The sequence below is a fragment of the Macaca fascicularis genome, chromosome 13 (genome assembly GCF_037993035.2).
Source record: "Macaca fascicularis isolate 582-1 chromosome 13, T2T-MFA8v1.1".
In the NCBI taxonomy this organism is placed as follows: Eukaryota; Metazoa; Chordata; class Mammalia; order Primates; family Cercopithecidae; genus Macaca; species Macaca fascicularis.
Window position 1 is genome coordinate 19,514,064 of NC_088387.1, and position 16,791 is coordinate 19,530,854.

The 16,791-nt window shown below is 45.0% G+C and overlaps 1 protein-coding gene across 1 annotated transcript in view; it reads left to right on the forward strand.

Annotated features, from left to right (window-relative positions):
* The window catches only part of TTL (tubulin tyrosine ligase), a 45,863-nt gene extending 29,366 nt beyond the window's left edge, over nt 1-16,497 (forward strand). The window contains exons 6-7 of the mRNA XM_005575269.5: nt 3,332-3,475; nt 12,518-16,497. Coding sequence (XP_005575326.1) covers nt 3,332-3,475; nt 12,518-12,632 — 259 coding nt within the window. The 3' untranslated portion in view covers nt 12,633-16,497. The remainder of the gene's footprint in view (nt 1-3,331; nt 3,476-12,517) is intronic.
* The last annotated feature ends 294 nt before the right edge of the window (nt 16,498-16,791 follow it).

Consider the following 16,791-nt stretch of genomic DNA (forward strand, 5'->3'; position numbering starts at 1 on the left):
CGGGGAAAGGATTCCTATTTTAGGCAAAAGCTTCATTGGAAGTTTGCGGCCCCCTCTCCGCATTGTTCAGTGCTGTTCAGAGTGTGGCTGCTGTGGTGCTATAAATGCTCCCAGCAGCTCTCAGGTTTGCTTTCTTTCCATCTAGCCTCCCCCTAACTTCCCACTCCAGCCAAAAAAAGATGCACTGTATAAGTCTCTGATGATGGATAAAAATCCTTTAAAGTGAATTATTAATCTTGAGCTTTCAGCCAAAAAAAGACAAACAAAATTAGTTTGGCTTCTGATTCTCAGTTTTTCCTTTATGTTGGAATGTAATACTTCTTTCCATTTTATTTTATTTTATTTTGTCTTTTTTTTTTTTTGAGACAGAGTCTTGGTCTGTCACCCAGGCTGAAGTGTAGTGGCACGATCTCATCTTACTGCAACCTCCGCCTCCCGGGTTTGAGCGATTCTCCTGCCTCAGCCTCCCGACTAGCTGGGATTACAGGCATGTGCCACCACTCAATGCTACTTTTTTGTATTTTTAGACGTTGTTTCACCGTGTTGGACAGGCTGGTTTTGAACTCCTGACCTCAAGTAATCTGCCTGCCTCAGCCTCCCAAAGTGCTGGGATTACAGGCATGAGCCACTGCACCCGGCCTCCATTTTGTATTTCATTATTTTCTCTCTCTCTTTTTTTACCATGAGCATCTATTCAACTTTGAAATCTTCCTTAATTATAATATTTTAAAGAATATTCTAATTAAAACAGGCTAGGTACATTGGCTCATGCCTGTAATCCCAGCACTTTGGGAGGCTGAGGCAGGCAGATCACTTGAGCCCAGGAGTTCAAGACCAGCCTGGGCAACACGGCAAAACTCTGCCTCTACAAGATACAAAAAAAGTAGTAGGGTGTGGGGGTGTGTGCCTGTAGTCCCAGCTACTTGGAAGGCTGAATTGGGAGGATCGCTTGAGCTCGGAGAGGTTAGGGCTGACTGCAGTGAGCCATGATTGGGCCACTGCACTCCAGCCTGGGCGACAGAGTGAGACCCTGACTCCTGCTTTTTTTGGAGAGAGGGTTTCGCTCTGTTTCCCAGGCTGGAGTGCAAAGGTGTGATCTCGGCTCACTGCAACCTCCGTCTCCCATGTTCAAGCGAGTCTCCTGCCTCAGCCTCCCGAGTTGCTGGGTTGCTGGAATTGTAGGCATGCACCACCACAGCCAACTAATTTTTTTTTTTTTTTTTTTTTTAAAGCAGAGAGCCAGGGTTTCACCATGTTGGCCAGGCTGGTCTCAAACTCCTGACCTAGAGTGATCCACCTGCCTCGGCCTCCCAATACGCTAGGATTACAGGTGTGAGCCACTTCGCCCGGCCAAGAATATTTTAATTAAAGCAAAAGTGAAGGATATTCTTGTGTAGAACAGGTATTTTTTTTTTGTTAATGTGATACGTGCTTGTCAATGCAGGTTGAATATGAATGGGAGAAGAAATTTTTATTATAATTGGTTTTTAAATGAGTCATCTTAAAAGAACCATTTAAACCAAAATAGTTTTTAAAGGTTTAAATGTATCTATTAAAATACTTTTCTTTTTAGGAAAAAAGAAAAGGAGATTGAAGTTTGTGGAGGGCCGAGGGAGGAGGATTGACCCTGGCTTCAATTTCACAAAGGACTTAGTTGTTTATTAAAGTCATGAGTCAAAACCTGCATCTAGAGCCACGTCTTAGTCACATGAACAACAGTTCCCTGTATCTTTTTTTGTTTTGTTTTGTTTTAGAGACGGAGTTTTGCTCTTTCACCCAGGCTGGAGTGAAGTGGCGCTATCTCGGCTCACTGCAACCTCTGCCCCCTATGTTCAAGTGATTCTCCTGCCTCAGCGTCCCGAGTAGCTGAGATTATAGGCACCCGCCACCATGCCTGGCTAATTTTTGTAATTTTAGTAGAGATGGGACTTCGCCGTGTTGTCAGGCTGCTCTCGAACTCGTGACCTCAGGCTATCCACCCGCCTCGGCCTCCCGAAGTGGTAGGATTACAGGCGTGAGCCACCGCGCCCGGCCGACCCCTGTATCTTTTTCCTTCCAGATACACAGCTGTGTAGAAGGACAGTTATCTTGGGTACCGCTAGAGTCATTGTAGCACATTTAATTTACTGAGAGAAATATTTTGCCCCAGCATTCAGTTGGGTGAAAAATCAGGAAAGATCTTTATAAAACAGAAATGGCATAGGTTTTCTGGGATAGTTGTAGGTAAGAGGTATTTATTATTCCTAAATAATAGATATATGGTTATCATAATGAAATATGATGAAAAATTGTTCATAACAGTAACATTTATTAAATGCTTCCTAGGTGCCAGGAGTTATGACAAGTTCCTTATGTAATTATCTCATTGAACAATCACTTGTCCAAGATTTTGGCCTGACCTGAGACTTCATGTACTTGTTCATTCATTGTATTTCTGAGATTCACTTTCAACTTTTTTCTGTGTCACTAAAATCGCGCCATTTTTCCATTCGTTGTTGCTAATAATACTTCTTTTTTCAACATTTAGTTTCAACTTGCATAGCTCTTAAATCTTTTAATTAGCAATAATTTGCCATTAGAACTAGAACTAGCGAAATCATGAGGTCAACATGTTTTTTTTGCAAATCCTGGCGTTCACCAAAGGGCAGTCCATTCTTTACATGGCAAAGATACATGGAAATGTTTTATGTGTTATAAACAAACATGGCAGCAGCCCAGCTGTTGGAGGAATCTTCATTTATAGAGGCCACAGCGACTCGGCACTCTACTGCTTCTTGAGACATGGGAAAGTGGCTTTTGCCTGGAAGAACATGAGTGGTTGCAGAGTTTTCTAACAAATGCTTGATAAGTAACATTCTTTTGAATAATCTAATGGTAATAAGTTGAAAAGAGAGAAATTAGGCCAGGCATGGTGGCTCATGCCTGTAATCCCAGCACTTAGGGAGGCCGAGGCGGGTGGATCACCTGAGGTTGGGAGTTCGAGACCAGCCTGACCAACATGGAGAAACCCCGTTTCTACTAAAAATACAAAATTAGCTGGGTGTGGTGGTGCATCCCTGTAATCCCAGCTGCTTGGGAGGCTGAGGCAGGAGAATCGCTTGAACCCGGGAGGCGGAGGTTACAGTGAGCCAAGATCATGCCATTGCGCTCCAGCCTGGGCAAGAAGAGCAAAACTCCGTCTCAAAAAAAAAAAAAAAAAAAAAGGAAAGAGAGAATGAAGTCAAAACTGATATTTGTATTCATCTCATATAAAATCTTTCAAGCACACCTCATGTCTTCCTTCTCCTTTGATCACCCTGTTCTAATGAGCATTTCCCCTCCCGCCTTATAGGAACTGCCTCCTGAGCGTGGAGCCTGCCATTAGCACCAAGCACCTCCCTTACCAGAGCTTCCAGCTCTTCGGCTTTGACTTCATGGTGGATGAGGAGCTGAAGGTGTGGCTCATTGAGGTCAACGGTGCCCCTGCGTGTGCTCAGTAAGCCTGCACGTCATTGTGTTTTCACAATGGGAAGTTGGTTCTGCAGTTGGGATAGTCTGGGTACAAGTGTAGACACTTTGACTGCTGTAAGGGAGGATGCCACATTGATAGGAGACCCTTGGGAGGACTCTGTCTGGCAGGGGGCTTTGCTGAGTCATTTCCTTTCCCATTTCCCCGTGTATGGTAAGCAGATAGGCCCAGTGCGGTGTCCCATGCCTGTAATCCCAGCACTTTGGGAGGCCAAGGCAAGTAGATTGTCTGAGCCCAGGAGTTCAAGACCAGCCTGGGCAACATGACAAAACCCCATCTCTACCAAAAATACAGAAATTAGTCAGGCATGGTGCTGTGTGCCTATAGTCCCAGCTGCTCGGGAGGCTGAGGTGGGAGGATCACTTGAGCCTGGCAGGTTGAGGCTGCAGTGAGCCATGATTGTGCCACTGCATTGCAACCTGGGTGACAGAGAGAGACACTGTCTCAAAAGAAAAAAAATGTAGGCCGGGCGCGGTGGCTCAAGCCTGTAATCCCAGCACTTTGGGAGGCCGAGGCGGGCGGATCACAAGGTCAGGAGATCGAGACCACAGTGAAACCCCGTCTCTACTAAAAATACAAAAAATTAGCCGGGCGCGGTGGCGGGCGCCTGTAGTCCCAGCTACTCCGGAGGCTGAGGCAGGAGAATGGCGGGAACCCGGGAGGCGGAGCTTGCAGTGAGCCGAGATCGCGCCACTGCACTCCAGCCTGGGCAACAGCGTGAGACTCCGTCTCAAAAAAAAAAAAAAAAAGAAAAAAAAAAGAAAAAAAATGTAAGCAGATAGCCTGTGCCCAGGTGGGTGGTAGATGCCATGGGAGTGTTAAAGCTCATTACTGCCGTGTGACAAGCTGAGTGAGCAGGATCCTATGATGTGGCAACCCAGAAGTTCAGGGGCTCCTGAGGCAGGAAGGAGTCTGAGAAGGTATCTTAGACATGGTGGGTCTGGAGCTGGGGTGCGAGAAAAGAGGATTCCGCTGCACCAAAGGATGGTGGGGAGAGTCTTCCGAAAGAGGTGCAGCGTCCTGCGGGTCTCGCCCTGTCTCGGGCTCTGCAGGTCTGGGAGACGCCCAGAGGAATAGAAGCTCCCGAGAACCTGCCCTCTGGAACTTCTGCTCCTCTCGGGAGAAGCCTGGCTGTAGTATGAGTGTCATGGAGTCATTAAGGAGGAAGGAAGGTAAGAGAGGACCTTCTGTGGAGGGCCTTATGTTTCAGGGAAAGTCACCTGGACTCAATTCTCTTGTGCTGAGCGTTCTTCTTTCATGATCCACTTTCATCATGTCAAGACCCTGTCATGGTTCCCATCTACATCTTGAAGAAATTGAGTGATTTTTCAAAATGTTTAAGAGAAAGTCCTGTACTTGCAAGGGGCAGCATCAACACACAAGTTGTTCTTTACATAGAAGCTAGGCCTTTACCATTGCCTGATGGTTGCGACAGGCATGATTCCATCTTGTTCATCAGTCTCTGCAGCTGAGAAGTGCTTATTAGGTGCTGCCTACCTGGCCAGGCTCTGTACGAGGCATGGGTTCACAGTGGGGGCAAAGAGAGACACAGGCTGTACCCTTCTTGGGAAGAGACTGTGGGCAGACAAGAGACCAGGCAGGTGTCAATTACAAATGGGAACAGGTGCTTTAATGGAGAACAAAGGATGCTGAAAGGTAACGTAACTGAGCCACGGGCCCACAATGGGAAGTAATGTTGGAACTGAGATCTGAAGGCGAAATGCGAGTTAGATGGGCTAAGGGCGGAAGAAGGCAGGGCTCCGCACCTTCCCTCGCCAAATCGACAGTGGCGTGCCCAGTCTTACCCGCTGTCCTTTCTATCAGGGGTTTGTCCCTCCATGGTGCTCTAGACCTTACCCTCCTCCTGATCCTGTCCTCTTTTCTGGCTTATTTACATTGTCACCTTTTTCCCTCTCTGATGCCTAGTTCTCATCAGCATATGCAGTCCCAGCAGATTTTCCCAACTATTCAAAAAGATGTCCTCCCCTGATGCCACATCCTGTTCCAGCAATCACACCTTCTCCGGTTCCCTTCACAGCCCAGCTTGTGGAGAGCAGCCTCTGCACAGCTGTCTTCTCTTCCTCTGTTCCCATCCATGCTCCCGTCCATTCCAGGCTGGCTCCCATCCTGATTGCCCCACAGAAGCTGTTCTTTGCAAGTCCCCAGCCAAGTCCTTATTGCCACCTCCAGCAGCCTCTTTCTGTTCCCACCCCCTGGACCTGTCAGCAGCATTCGAGGCAGCTGACAGCACTCGCTGAGCTGCTTTCCTGTCGTGGCTGGGCACGTGGTACTAGGCAGGCTTGCCTGGGGAGGTGTGGGCAAGCTGGGCTCCGTCTTCCTCATCCAGTGCCTCTGATCTTAGGCCTGGGTGTTTGTCTCCTCTCTCTGTATGTGATCTCAGCCAGGGTCATGATTTTGAAATTACCAAATTACATCACAGCCCAGAGATACAGACTAGTATCTGCACCTGCCTTCCCTGCCAGAATGTCCCCCTGTCTACCTCCCAGACTTGCCCGTCTCAGTCGGTCACCACCCCCCGCTCCCCCTAGAGACTAAGCTCGAACCTGACAATGATCCTGCCTCTGCCTTCCCTTCCCCTCAAGTCCTGCCCATCAGGGCCCTGTGAGTTCTGCCTCTAGCCTCCGGAGCCCTTTGCCCTCCATTTGCACTGTCACCCCTGCATAGGTCATCTTCCACCATAGTGAAGGCTTTGGCATAGAGCCGCCTAACTGGGGTGCATTTCTGCTCTTGCCCCAGTGAAATTCATCCTCCCAGAGCAGCCAGTGTGTAAAGCGGACACCAGACCATGCCTTTCTCCAGACTTCCCATTGCACCTGGGACACAAACCAGATTCCTCCCTCCATCTGCAAGGCCACTGCCTTACCCACCTCTCCAGCTTCATCCCAAGTCACATTTCCCTTGATTGCTCTTATCTGCAGTGGGCCTTTGTGCTTTCTGTTACCTGTGTGTGGAATCCCCACCACCATTACCACCGCCACCAGCCTCACCATGGCTGGCTGCTTCTTTACCGAAACAACATCTTGAGGAAGCTTTCCCTGAACAGTCCTAGCTCTGATTTTCTCTAGCCAGAGCCTTTGCAGTTTCCCTCATTACTCTGTCATCAGACTAACTCATCAGAAGAAACTGTGTGTGTGTGTCAACCCCTTCTTCTTTATTTCTACCCTGTCATCCATTCTGTCCGCCCTCTATTCATCCCTGGGTCTTCGCTTAGCTGCCACTGGAGTCTTCCCCTGTCACTGGGGAGTCTTTTCCAGTGTCCCTTCAATTATGCTGAGTTGGTCCTTTTCCTGGGTGCCCCTCCGTGTAATGCAAGATGCCTCTTACACGCTCTTGAAATCGCCTGCCTTCCCCACCAGGTGTCTGTCTTGTTCACCTGCAAGGCCTTCCATAAATATTTGCCAAGGGAATGCTTTATCTTCATGCAAAACTTTCTGAAGCATTTGTATATAGAGTGGTAACCAGTTTTATTTTATTTTATTTTTGACTTCTGATTATTATTATTATTATACTTTAAGTTCTAGGGTACATGTACACAATGTGCAGGTTTGTTACATATGTATACATGTGCCATGTTGGTGTGCTGCATCCATTAACTCATCATTTACATTAGGTGTATCTCCTAATGCTATCCCTCCCCCGTCCCCCCACCCCACAATGGGCCCCATTATGTGATGTTCCTCATCCTGTGTCCAAGTATTCTCATTATTCAGTTCCCGCCTATGAGTGAGAACATGCGGTGTTTGGTTTTCCGTCCTTGTGATAGTTTGCTCAGAATGATGGTTTCCAGCTTCATCCATGAACTCATCCTTTTTTATGGCTGCATAGTATTCCATGGTGTGTATGTGCCACATTTTCTTAATCTAGTCTGTCACTGATGGACATTTGGGTTGGTTCCAAGTCTTTGCTATTGTGAATAGTGCCGCAATAAACATACGTGTGCATGTGTCTTTATAGCAGGATGATTTATAATCCTTTGGGTATATATCCAGTAATAGGATGGCTGGGTCAAACGGTATTTCTAGTTGTAGATCCTTGAGGAATCACCACACTGTCTTCCACAATTGTTGAACTAGTTTACAATCCCACTAGCAGTGTAAAAGTGTTTCCATTTCTCCACATCCTCTCCAGCACCTGTTGTTTCCTGACTTTTTAATGATCGCCATTCTAACTGGTGTGAGATAGTATCTCATTGTGGTTTTGATTTGCATTTCTCTGATGGCCAGTGATGATGAACATTTTTTCATGTGTCTGTTGGCTGCATAAATGTCTTCTTTTGAGAAGTGTCTATTCATATCCTTTGCCCACTTTTCAATGGGGTTGTTTGATTTTTTCTTGTAAATTTGTTTACGTTCTTTCTAGATTCTGGATATTAGCCCTTTGTCAGATGGGTAGATTGTAAAATTTTTCTCCCATTCTGTAGGTTGCCTGTTCGCTCTTATGGTAGTTTATTTTGCTGTGCAGAAGCTTTTTAGTTCAATTAGATCCCATTCGTCAATTTTGGCTTTTGTTGCCATTGCTTTTGGTGTTTTAGTCATGAAGTCCTTGTTCGTGCCTATGTCATGAATGGTATTGCCTCAGTTTTCTTCTAGGGTTTTTATGGTTTTAGGTCTAACATTTAAGTCTTTAATCCATCTTGAATTAATTTTTGTATAACGTGTAAGGAAGGGATCCAGTTTCAGCTTTCTACATATGGCTAGCCAGTTTTCCCAGCACCGTTTATTAAATAGGGAATCCTTTCCCCATTTCTTGTTTTTGTCAGGTTTGTCAAAGATCAGATGGCTATAGATGTGTGGTATTATTTCTGAGGGCTCTGTTCTGTTCCATTGGTCTATATCTCTGTTTTGGTACCAGTACCATGCTGTTTTGGTTACTGTAGCCTTGTAGTACAGTTTGAAGTCAGGTAGCGTGATGTCTCCAGCTTTGTTCTTTTGGCTTAGGATTGTCTTGGCAATGCGGGATCTTTTTTGGTTCCATATGAACTTTAAAGTAGTTTTTTCCAATTCTGTGAAGAAAGTCATTGGTAGCTTGATGGGGATGGCATTGAATGTATAAATTACCTTGGGCAGTATGGCCATTTTCATGATATTGATTCTTCCTATCCATGAGCATGAAACGTTCTTCCATTTGTTTGTGTCCTCTTTTATTTCATTGAGCAGTGGTTTGTATTTCTCCTTGAAGAGGTCCTTTGCATCCCTTGTAAGTTGGATTCCTAGGTGTTTTATTCTCTTTGAAGCAATTGTGAATGGGAGTTCACTCATGATTTGGCTCTCTGTTTGTCTGTTATTGATGTATAGGAATGCTTGTGATTTTTGCACATTGATTTTGTATCCTGAGACTTTGCTGAAGTTGCGTATCAGCTTAAGGAGATTTTGGGCTGAGACGATGAGGTTTTCTAAATATATAATCATGTCATTGGCAAACAGAGACAATTTGACGTCCTCTTTTCCTAATTGAATACCCTTTATTTCTTTCTCCTGCCTGATTGCCCTGGACAGAACTTCCAATACTATGTTGAATAGGAGTGGTGAGAGAGGGCATCCCTGTCTTGTGCCAGTTTTCAAAGGGAATGATTCCAGTTTTTGCCCATTCAGTATGATATTGGTTTGTCATAAATAGCTCTTATTATTTTGAGATACATCCCATCAATACCTAGTTTATTGAGAGTTTTTAGCATGAAGGGCTGTTGAATTTTGTCAAAGGCCTTTTCTGCATCTTTTGAGATAATCATGTGGTTTTTGTCTTTGGTTCTGTTTATATGCTGGATTACGTTTATTGATTTGCATATGTTGAACCAGCCTTGCATCCCAGGAATGAAGCCAACTTGGTCATGGTGGATAAGCTTTTTGATGTGCTGCAGGATTCGGTTTGCCAGTATTTTATTGAGGATTTTTTTTTTTTTTTTTTTTTTTTTTTTTTTTTTTTGAGACGGAGTCTCACGCTGTTGCCCAGGCTGGAGTGCAGTGGCGCAATCTCGGCTCACTGCAAGCTCCGCCTCCCGGGTTCCCGCCATTCTCCTGCCTCAGCCTCCTGAGTAGCTGGGACTACAGGCGCCCACCACCGCGCCCGGCTAATTTTTTGTATTTTTAGTAGAGACGGGGTTTCACTGTGGTCTCGATCTCCTGACCTTGTGATCCGCCCGCCTCGGCCTCCCAAAGTGCTGGGATTACAGGCTTGAGCCACCGCGCCCGGCCTATTGAGGATTTTTGCATCAGTGTTCATCAGGGATATTGGTCTAAAATTCTCTTTTTTTGTTGTGTCTCTGCCACGCTTTGGTATCAGGATGATGCTGGCCTCATAAAATGAGTTAGGGAGGATTCCCTCTTTTTCTATTGATTGGAATAGTTTCAGAAGGAATGGTACCAACTCCTCTTTGTACCTCCAGGAGAATTCGACTGTGAATCTGTCTGGTCCTGGACTTTTTTTGATTGGCAGGCTAGTAATTATTGCCTCAATTTCAGAGCCTGTTTTTGGTCTATTCAGGGATTCAACTTCTTCCTGGTTTAGTTTTGGGAGGGTATATGTGTCCAGGAATTTATCCATTTCTTCTAAGTTTTCTAGTTTATTTCCATAGAGATGTTTATAGTATTCTGTGATGGTAGTTTGTATTTCTGTGGGATCAGTGGTGATATCCCCTTTATCATTTTTTATTGCGTCTATTCGATTCATCTCTCTTTTCTTGCTTATTAGTCTTGCTAGCGGTCTATCAATTTTGTTGATCTTTTCAAAAAAGCAGCTCCTGGATTCATTGATTTTTTGAAGGGTTTTTTGTGTCTCTATCTCCTTCAGTTCTGCTCTGATCTTAGTTATTTCTTGCCTTCTGCTAGGTTTTGAATGTGTTTGCTCTTGCTTCTCTAGTTCTTTTAATTGTGATGTTAGGGTGTCAATTTTAGATCTTTCCTGCTTTCTCTTGTGGGCATTTAGTACTATAAATTTCCCGCTACACACTGCTTTAAATGTGTCCCAGAGATTCTGGTATGTTGTGTCTTTGTTCTCATTGGTTTCAAAGAACATCTTTATTTCTGCCTTCATTTCGTTATGTACCCAATAGTCACTTCAAGAGCAGGTTGTTCAGTTTACATGTAGTTGAGTGGTTTTGAGTGAGTTTCTTAATCCTGAGTTCTAGTTTGATTGCACTGTGGTCTGAGAGACAGTTTGTTACAGTTTCTGTTATTTTTTTATTTTTTATTTTGTTTTGAGATGGAGTCTCACTCTGTCACCCAGGCTGGAGTGCAGTGGCACAATCTCGGCTCACTGCAAGCTTTGCCTCCCAGGTTCACGCCATTCTCCTGCCTCAGCCTCCCAAGTAGCTGGAACTACAGGTGCCCGCCACCACACCTGGCTAATTTTTGTATTTTTAGTAGAGACAGGGTTTCACCGTGTTAGCCAGGATGGTCTCAATCTCCTGACCTCGTGATCCACCTGCCTCGGCCTCCCAAAGTGCTGGGATTACAGGCGTGAGCCACCGCGCCTGGCCAATTTCTGTTCTTTTACATTTGCTGAGGAGTGCTTTACTTCCAATTATGTGGTCAGTTTACTTCCAATTATGTGGTCAATTTTGGAATAAGTGCAATGTGGTGCTGAGAAGAATGTATATTCTGTTAATTTGGGGTGGAGAGTTTTGTAGATGTCTATCAGGTCTGCTTGGTGCAGAGCTGAGTTCAATTCCTGAATATCCTTGTTAACTGTCTTATTGATCTATCTAATGTTAACAGTGGGGTGTCAAAATCTCCTGTTATTATTGTGTGGGAGTCTAAGTCTCTTTGTGGGTCTGTAAGGACTTACTTTATGAATCTGTGTGCTCCTGTATTGGGTGCATATATATTTAGGATAGTTAGCTCTTATTGTTGAATTGATCACTTTACCGTTATGTAATGGGCTTCTTTGTCTCTTTTGATCTTTGATGGTTTAAACTTTGTTTTATCAGAGACTAGGACTGCATCCCCTGCTTTTTTTTGTTTTCCATTTGCTTGGTAGATCTTCCTCCATCCCTTTATTTTGAGCCTATGTGTGTCTCTGCATGTGAGATGGGTCTCCTGAATACAGCAAACTGATGGGTCTTGACTCGTTATCCAATTTGCCAGTCTGTGTCTTTTAATTGGAGCATTTAGCCCATTTACATTTAAGGTTAATATTGTTATGTGTGAATTTGATCCTATCATTATGATGTTAGCTGGTTATTTTGCTCATTAGTTGATGCAGTTTCTTCCTAGCATCAATGGTCTTTACATTTTGGCATGTTTTTGCAGTGGCTGGTACTGGTTGTTCCTTTCCATGTTTAGTGCTTCCTTCAGGAGCTCTTGTAAGGCAGGCCTAGTGGTGACAAAATCTCTAAGCATTTGCTTGTCTGTAAAGGATTTTATTTCTCCTTCACTTATGAAGCTTAGTTTGGCTGAATATGAAAATCTGGGTTGAAAATTCTTTTCTTTAAGAATGTGGAATATTGGCCCCCACTCCCTTCTGGCTTATAGAGTTTCTGCTGAGAGATCCGCTGTTAGTCTGATGGGCTTCCCTTTGTGGGTAACCCGACCTTTCTCTCTGGCTGAGTGGCAACCAGTTTAAGAAATGTGGTCACAAAATAGAATTTCTAGGGCAGATTTTGGTAAAAAACAAAAACAAGAAAAACTGCCAGGCACAGTGGCTCATGCCTGTAATCCCAGCACTTTGGGAGGCCAAGGTGAGAGGGTTGCTTGAGCTCAGGAGTTCAAGAGCAGCCTGGGCAACACAGCAATACCCTGTCTTTACAAAAAATTTTAAAATTAGCTGGGCACAGTGGTACACACCTATAGTGCCAGCTACTTGTGAGGCTAAGGTGGGAGGCACCCTTGAGCCTGGGAATTTGAATCTGCAGTGTATGTACCATGATTGCGCCACTGCATGCCAGCTTGGGAGACAGAGTAAAACCCTGTCTCAAAAACAAAAAACATTTATTTTTTTTTTGCTTGCACTTTGATGAACATCCTCAATGATATTTTTTAAAACACATTTCAGGAAGCTCTATGCAGAACTGTGCCAGGGCATCGTGGACATAGCCATTTCCAGTGTCTTCCCACCCCCAGATGTGGAGCAACCTCAGACCCAGCCAGCTGCCTTCACCAAGCTGTGATGGAGGGGCGCTCCCTGCTGCCTTGGAAAAAGCACGGGGTCCTGCTCCAGGGAACGGTGAAATGACTGGATTGCTCTTTATCCAGCCCACAGCAGGGGAAAGAAAGGCCACTCGCAAAGATGAGATGGAAGAAGGCACGTGAGCAGAGGATGCAGCTCCCGAAGACAGGGTTGCTCAGGGGGCTTCCCAGGTGGAGCGCTCAGCAATGCTGTTGAGACGTTTGAAAACAACTTTGGTACACAAAGGCAGCCTTGTGAGCAGAGCTCCTTCCCCTCTCCCCGGGAATGGCAGGGCACTGGGACCTCTGGTCGGTGCCTCCCACCCACTGCAGCCCTAGTGCCTTAGCTCCATGCCCGGCTGCAGCCCCACTGCTCTGGACTGTGGATTGGACGTCAGAGCATATTGAAGGTTGCCTGTGTGTTCCCCGCCCATCCCTTCCGTAACGCTCTGCCACTCAGCTCTGGACAAGCATGCACCAACAGTCCTTAGTTTTGTTTTGTGCACTGGCCTCTCGGTGAAGGTGGTTTCCCTCATCACCTTCCTGATGGCGTTTGGTCAGTCACCTGTCAGGGTTTGTGTGGGTTGGGCCCCAGAACAGCATATGCTGCCCTAAGTCTGCTCTCTGCATGTTTTAGAAACAAAGTGGCAAGTCTGCCCTGAACCTGTAAGCATCAAATAAGCATGAGAGAGAAAAAAAAAAACATGATATATTGCTTTACTTAATAGGTTGAATATGGTAGATCTTTGAAACTATGATGATTCAATTTTCTCAATTTTCTTTGACCAAAATTCTAAATGCAGTTTTGCCTCGTTCCCCCCCTTTTTTTTAAAAACCTTTGTAAAAACCTCTCTGAGGATGAAGAGTCAGTAAAATTCCACTCCCCAGTGGCCCTGCCGCAGACAAAGGTTGCTTTCCCCCTTTTTGTTCTTTTTATGCCCCAAGCGCTTTCTGCAGTAGCTAGAGGGACAGGTTTCCTTCCAGGAGGGATGTGAGTTCCTGTGCCTGTAGGCATCAGGGGAGTATATGTGAGAGTATATGTCCTGCCTGAATGGGAAAGTCTTCTAAAATGGGAAGGAAGTGGTTTCAGCTCCACACAGCGTCTTGTAAGTCTCTACAAATGGATACTGTTAGAAGTGGCTTCCACTTACTGGATTAACTAATACTTTATAGGCTTTTCAGGAGGCCACATCACTAGCAGCAGGGAGAACAAGATGTCATTTGTGTTCAGTGTAAGCTGAGTAGACAGGCCCTTCCTAGAGTGTCCTGGAAACCACAGCAACCCATTGAAAACTGCCCTCCCCACCAGAACGTGCTGTGTTCTTTCTTCATGGCTATGTGTGCTCCATTCCTCGTTTCTGCTTGGCTCAAGAAAACATTTCTGCAGTCAGGTGAGACTTTTACAAAAGAGGAGAAAATCAATGCCTCCTTGAACATGATGACATGTGAGAACTTACAATGAAAAAGGCAATAATGATAGAAATTATTTCTTAGGTGCAGCAATAGTTGATAGGATGTGAGGGTGTTACCTTGGGGTGAAGTGGAGAAGGTCCCAGGTGAATTGGCTCTCATGGAAATTTGAAATTACAAAATAAACGTCCTGGGGATTACCCAGAATACAGATTTAAAAGTTTGCCTGTAGAGCAAAATAAAACAGTCAGTTGTAATTGTTAATCTTTGAGGCCCAACGCAGCCGACGGGTTGGTATTTGGGAAATTCAGAGAAGGGAATGAGATCTGATCGGATCCTGGGAAGATGTATACCCAGTTAGAACGTGTAGGGTTCTGGGTCCCTGGCAAGTCTAGGTGGGTGAGTGACAGGAAAAGCATGGGCGTTTTTGTAATGCTGTCACATGCTAACACAGGTTCGTAATTATCTTTTGGACCCAAATTATAGAGACATTCACGAGTTTTCTAGCCCTCACACTAACAGAGCTAAGAATTCAGATGTCAGGAAGTCTGTGAATCTTGATGGATTTTCTGAGAAACCTGATTCAATGGCATATATATGAGGGAAGTAAGACTTTTAAGAAAAGAAAAAGTTATGCCTCATTCCTCATATGGCTTCCAATAAGTATCTTAGGCACTTATTTTGTTTATAAATGTTTTTAAATTTTTTTAAATTTTATTATTTTTTACAAGGACGTGGTCTCATTATGTTGCCCAGGCTGGATTGCAGTGGCTATTCGCAGTTGCAATCAGCACACTGCAGCCTCGAATTTCTGGGCTTGAGTGATCCTCCTGTCTCAGCCTCCTGGGTAGCTGAGACTACAGGTGCACACCACCAAGCCTGGCTTTATGTATTTATTTCTGTTCGTGTGGAATGATTGGTTCAGAACTGTTCCTTTCCCTTCCATGATGTCCTTGACACAGAAGGTCATGCCTGGCTCACAGTCAGGCTTCATACTTTTGGTCCATGTAAGTGCTGCCCGTTGCTGGGGGAGGAGTCATTGTTTATTTGGAAATGTCAGTTGCAATCATGGTTCTGTCATTTGACTGCACAGTATCAGAGGAGCCTGTTAACCTCTCTGTGCCTTAGTTTCTTAGCCCATGAAAGAGATCATTGCCTGACCCAGGGACTACCTCAAGGGCTTTTGGTGAGGACAAGTGACAGTAGGAAGATACAAGAGCCTTTAGTACCAAGGTTCTCAACACTGACTACATGCTCGAATGACTTGTGAAGCTTTTAAAACATGTTAGTGCCCACTCTTCCCCTCTCTGCCCGGCCAGTGAAATCAGAACCTCAGACAGCAATATGCCTTGAGATGCCTTGAACCACACTTGAGAAGGAAGGACAAACACATTATTACCTTGGAAGAATTGCATAAGGCTTATGACTTAAAAAAAAAATTCTTTTTGGAAACACAAGCATTTCTTTAAGAATGACCAGATGTTGCCACATGTATTTATGACGCAAGCAGGTGTTATCTAAGCAGTTTCTCTGTTTGCTTGTCATAGCGGCATTTGGAAACTCGAACATGCTTTCATTTACGTAAATAGTTTATGGAGCTTTGACAACAAATGTAAACAGACATGAAATTATAAATCTGCTAAATGTGTATTAAGGGTGTTAATTTTTTTTTTTTTGAGATGGAGTCTCACTCTGTCGCCCAGGCTGGAGTGCAGTGGCACGATCTCAGCTCACTGCAAGCTCCGCCTCCCGGGTTCACGCCATTCTCCTGCCTCAGCCTCCTGAGTAGCTGGAACTACAGGCGCCCGCCACCACGCCCGGCTAATTTTTTGTATTTTTTAGTAGAGACGGGGTTTCACTGTGTTAGCCAGGATGGTCTCGATCTCCTGACCTCGTGATCCACCCGCCTCGGCCTCCCAGAGTGCTGGGATTACAGGCGTGAGCCACCACACCCGGCCAAGGGTGTTAATTATTGAGAGAAAGTCCCCTTCCCCCACACTCAACTCCTATGGCAATTATGAACTCCATTTTACCAAGAACATTTAAGTGCCTCAGCATCTGTGTGATGTAGTGGAGCAGGTGCTGGCATAGGTACCAGCTGACATGATGTGTCACTAGCTCTGCGGGATGATTGCCACATACATGGAACACCTGGGAGTGCTGGAAATGTACTGGGATTGAAGCTTCAAAGTGTGTTTGCATTCACAGTGGAGGCTACATCAAGCAAGGGGAGGTCCAGCCCTCTTGCAGGCGTGGTGAGAGGTTCTACTAGCAAAGACACAGGCGCCGGAGTGGGTCCCATGTAGCATGTGGGTGCTATAGAGAAAATTCGGTGATATACATGGCTCTGATCCTGGACACAAAATCTGTACTGGAGAGGAAATGACTGCTGAAATAAGGCAATTGTATGAATATTTAAAATGCCTGGAATACTAAAGTAAAGATATTTCAAGTGTTTTTGTGCCCTTTCGTTCTTGTAGGTACTGACTGTCCTAGGATATCACTGGTCATTTAAATTCACCATATAATTAGCTGGGCGTGGTGGCGCATGGTGGAGGCTGAGATGGGAGGATCACTTGAGGCTGAGGTGTGAGGCTGCTGTGAACCATGTTCACACCACTGTACTCCAGCCTGAGCAAAGAGCGAGACCCTGTCTCAAAAATAAATAAATAATAAAGTAAATATAAATCCATGATGCCGTTACTCAGGGGTAGACGGACTTTCTGTAAAAGGTTGGATAATCTGCTAGCC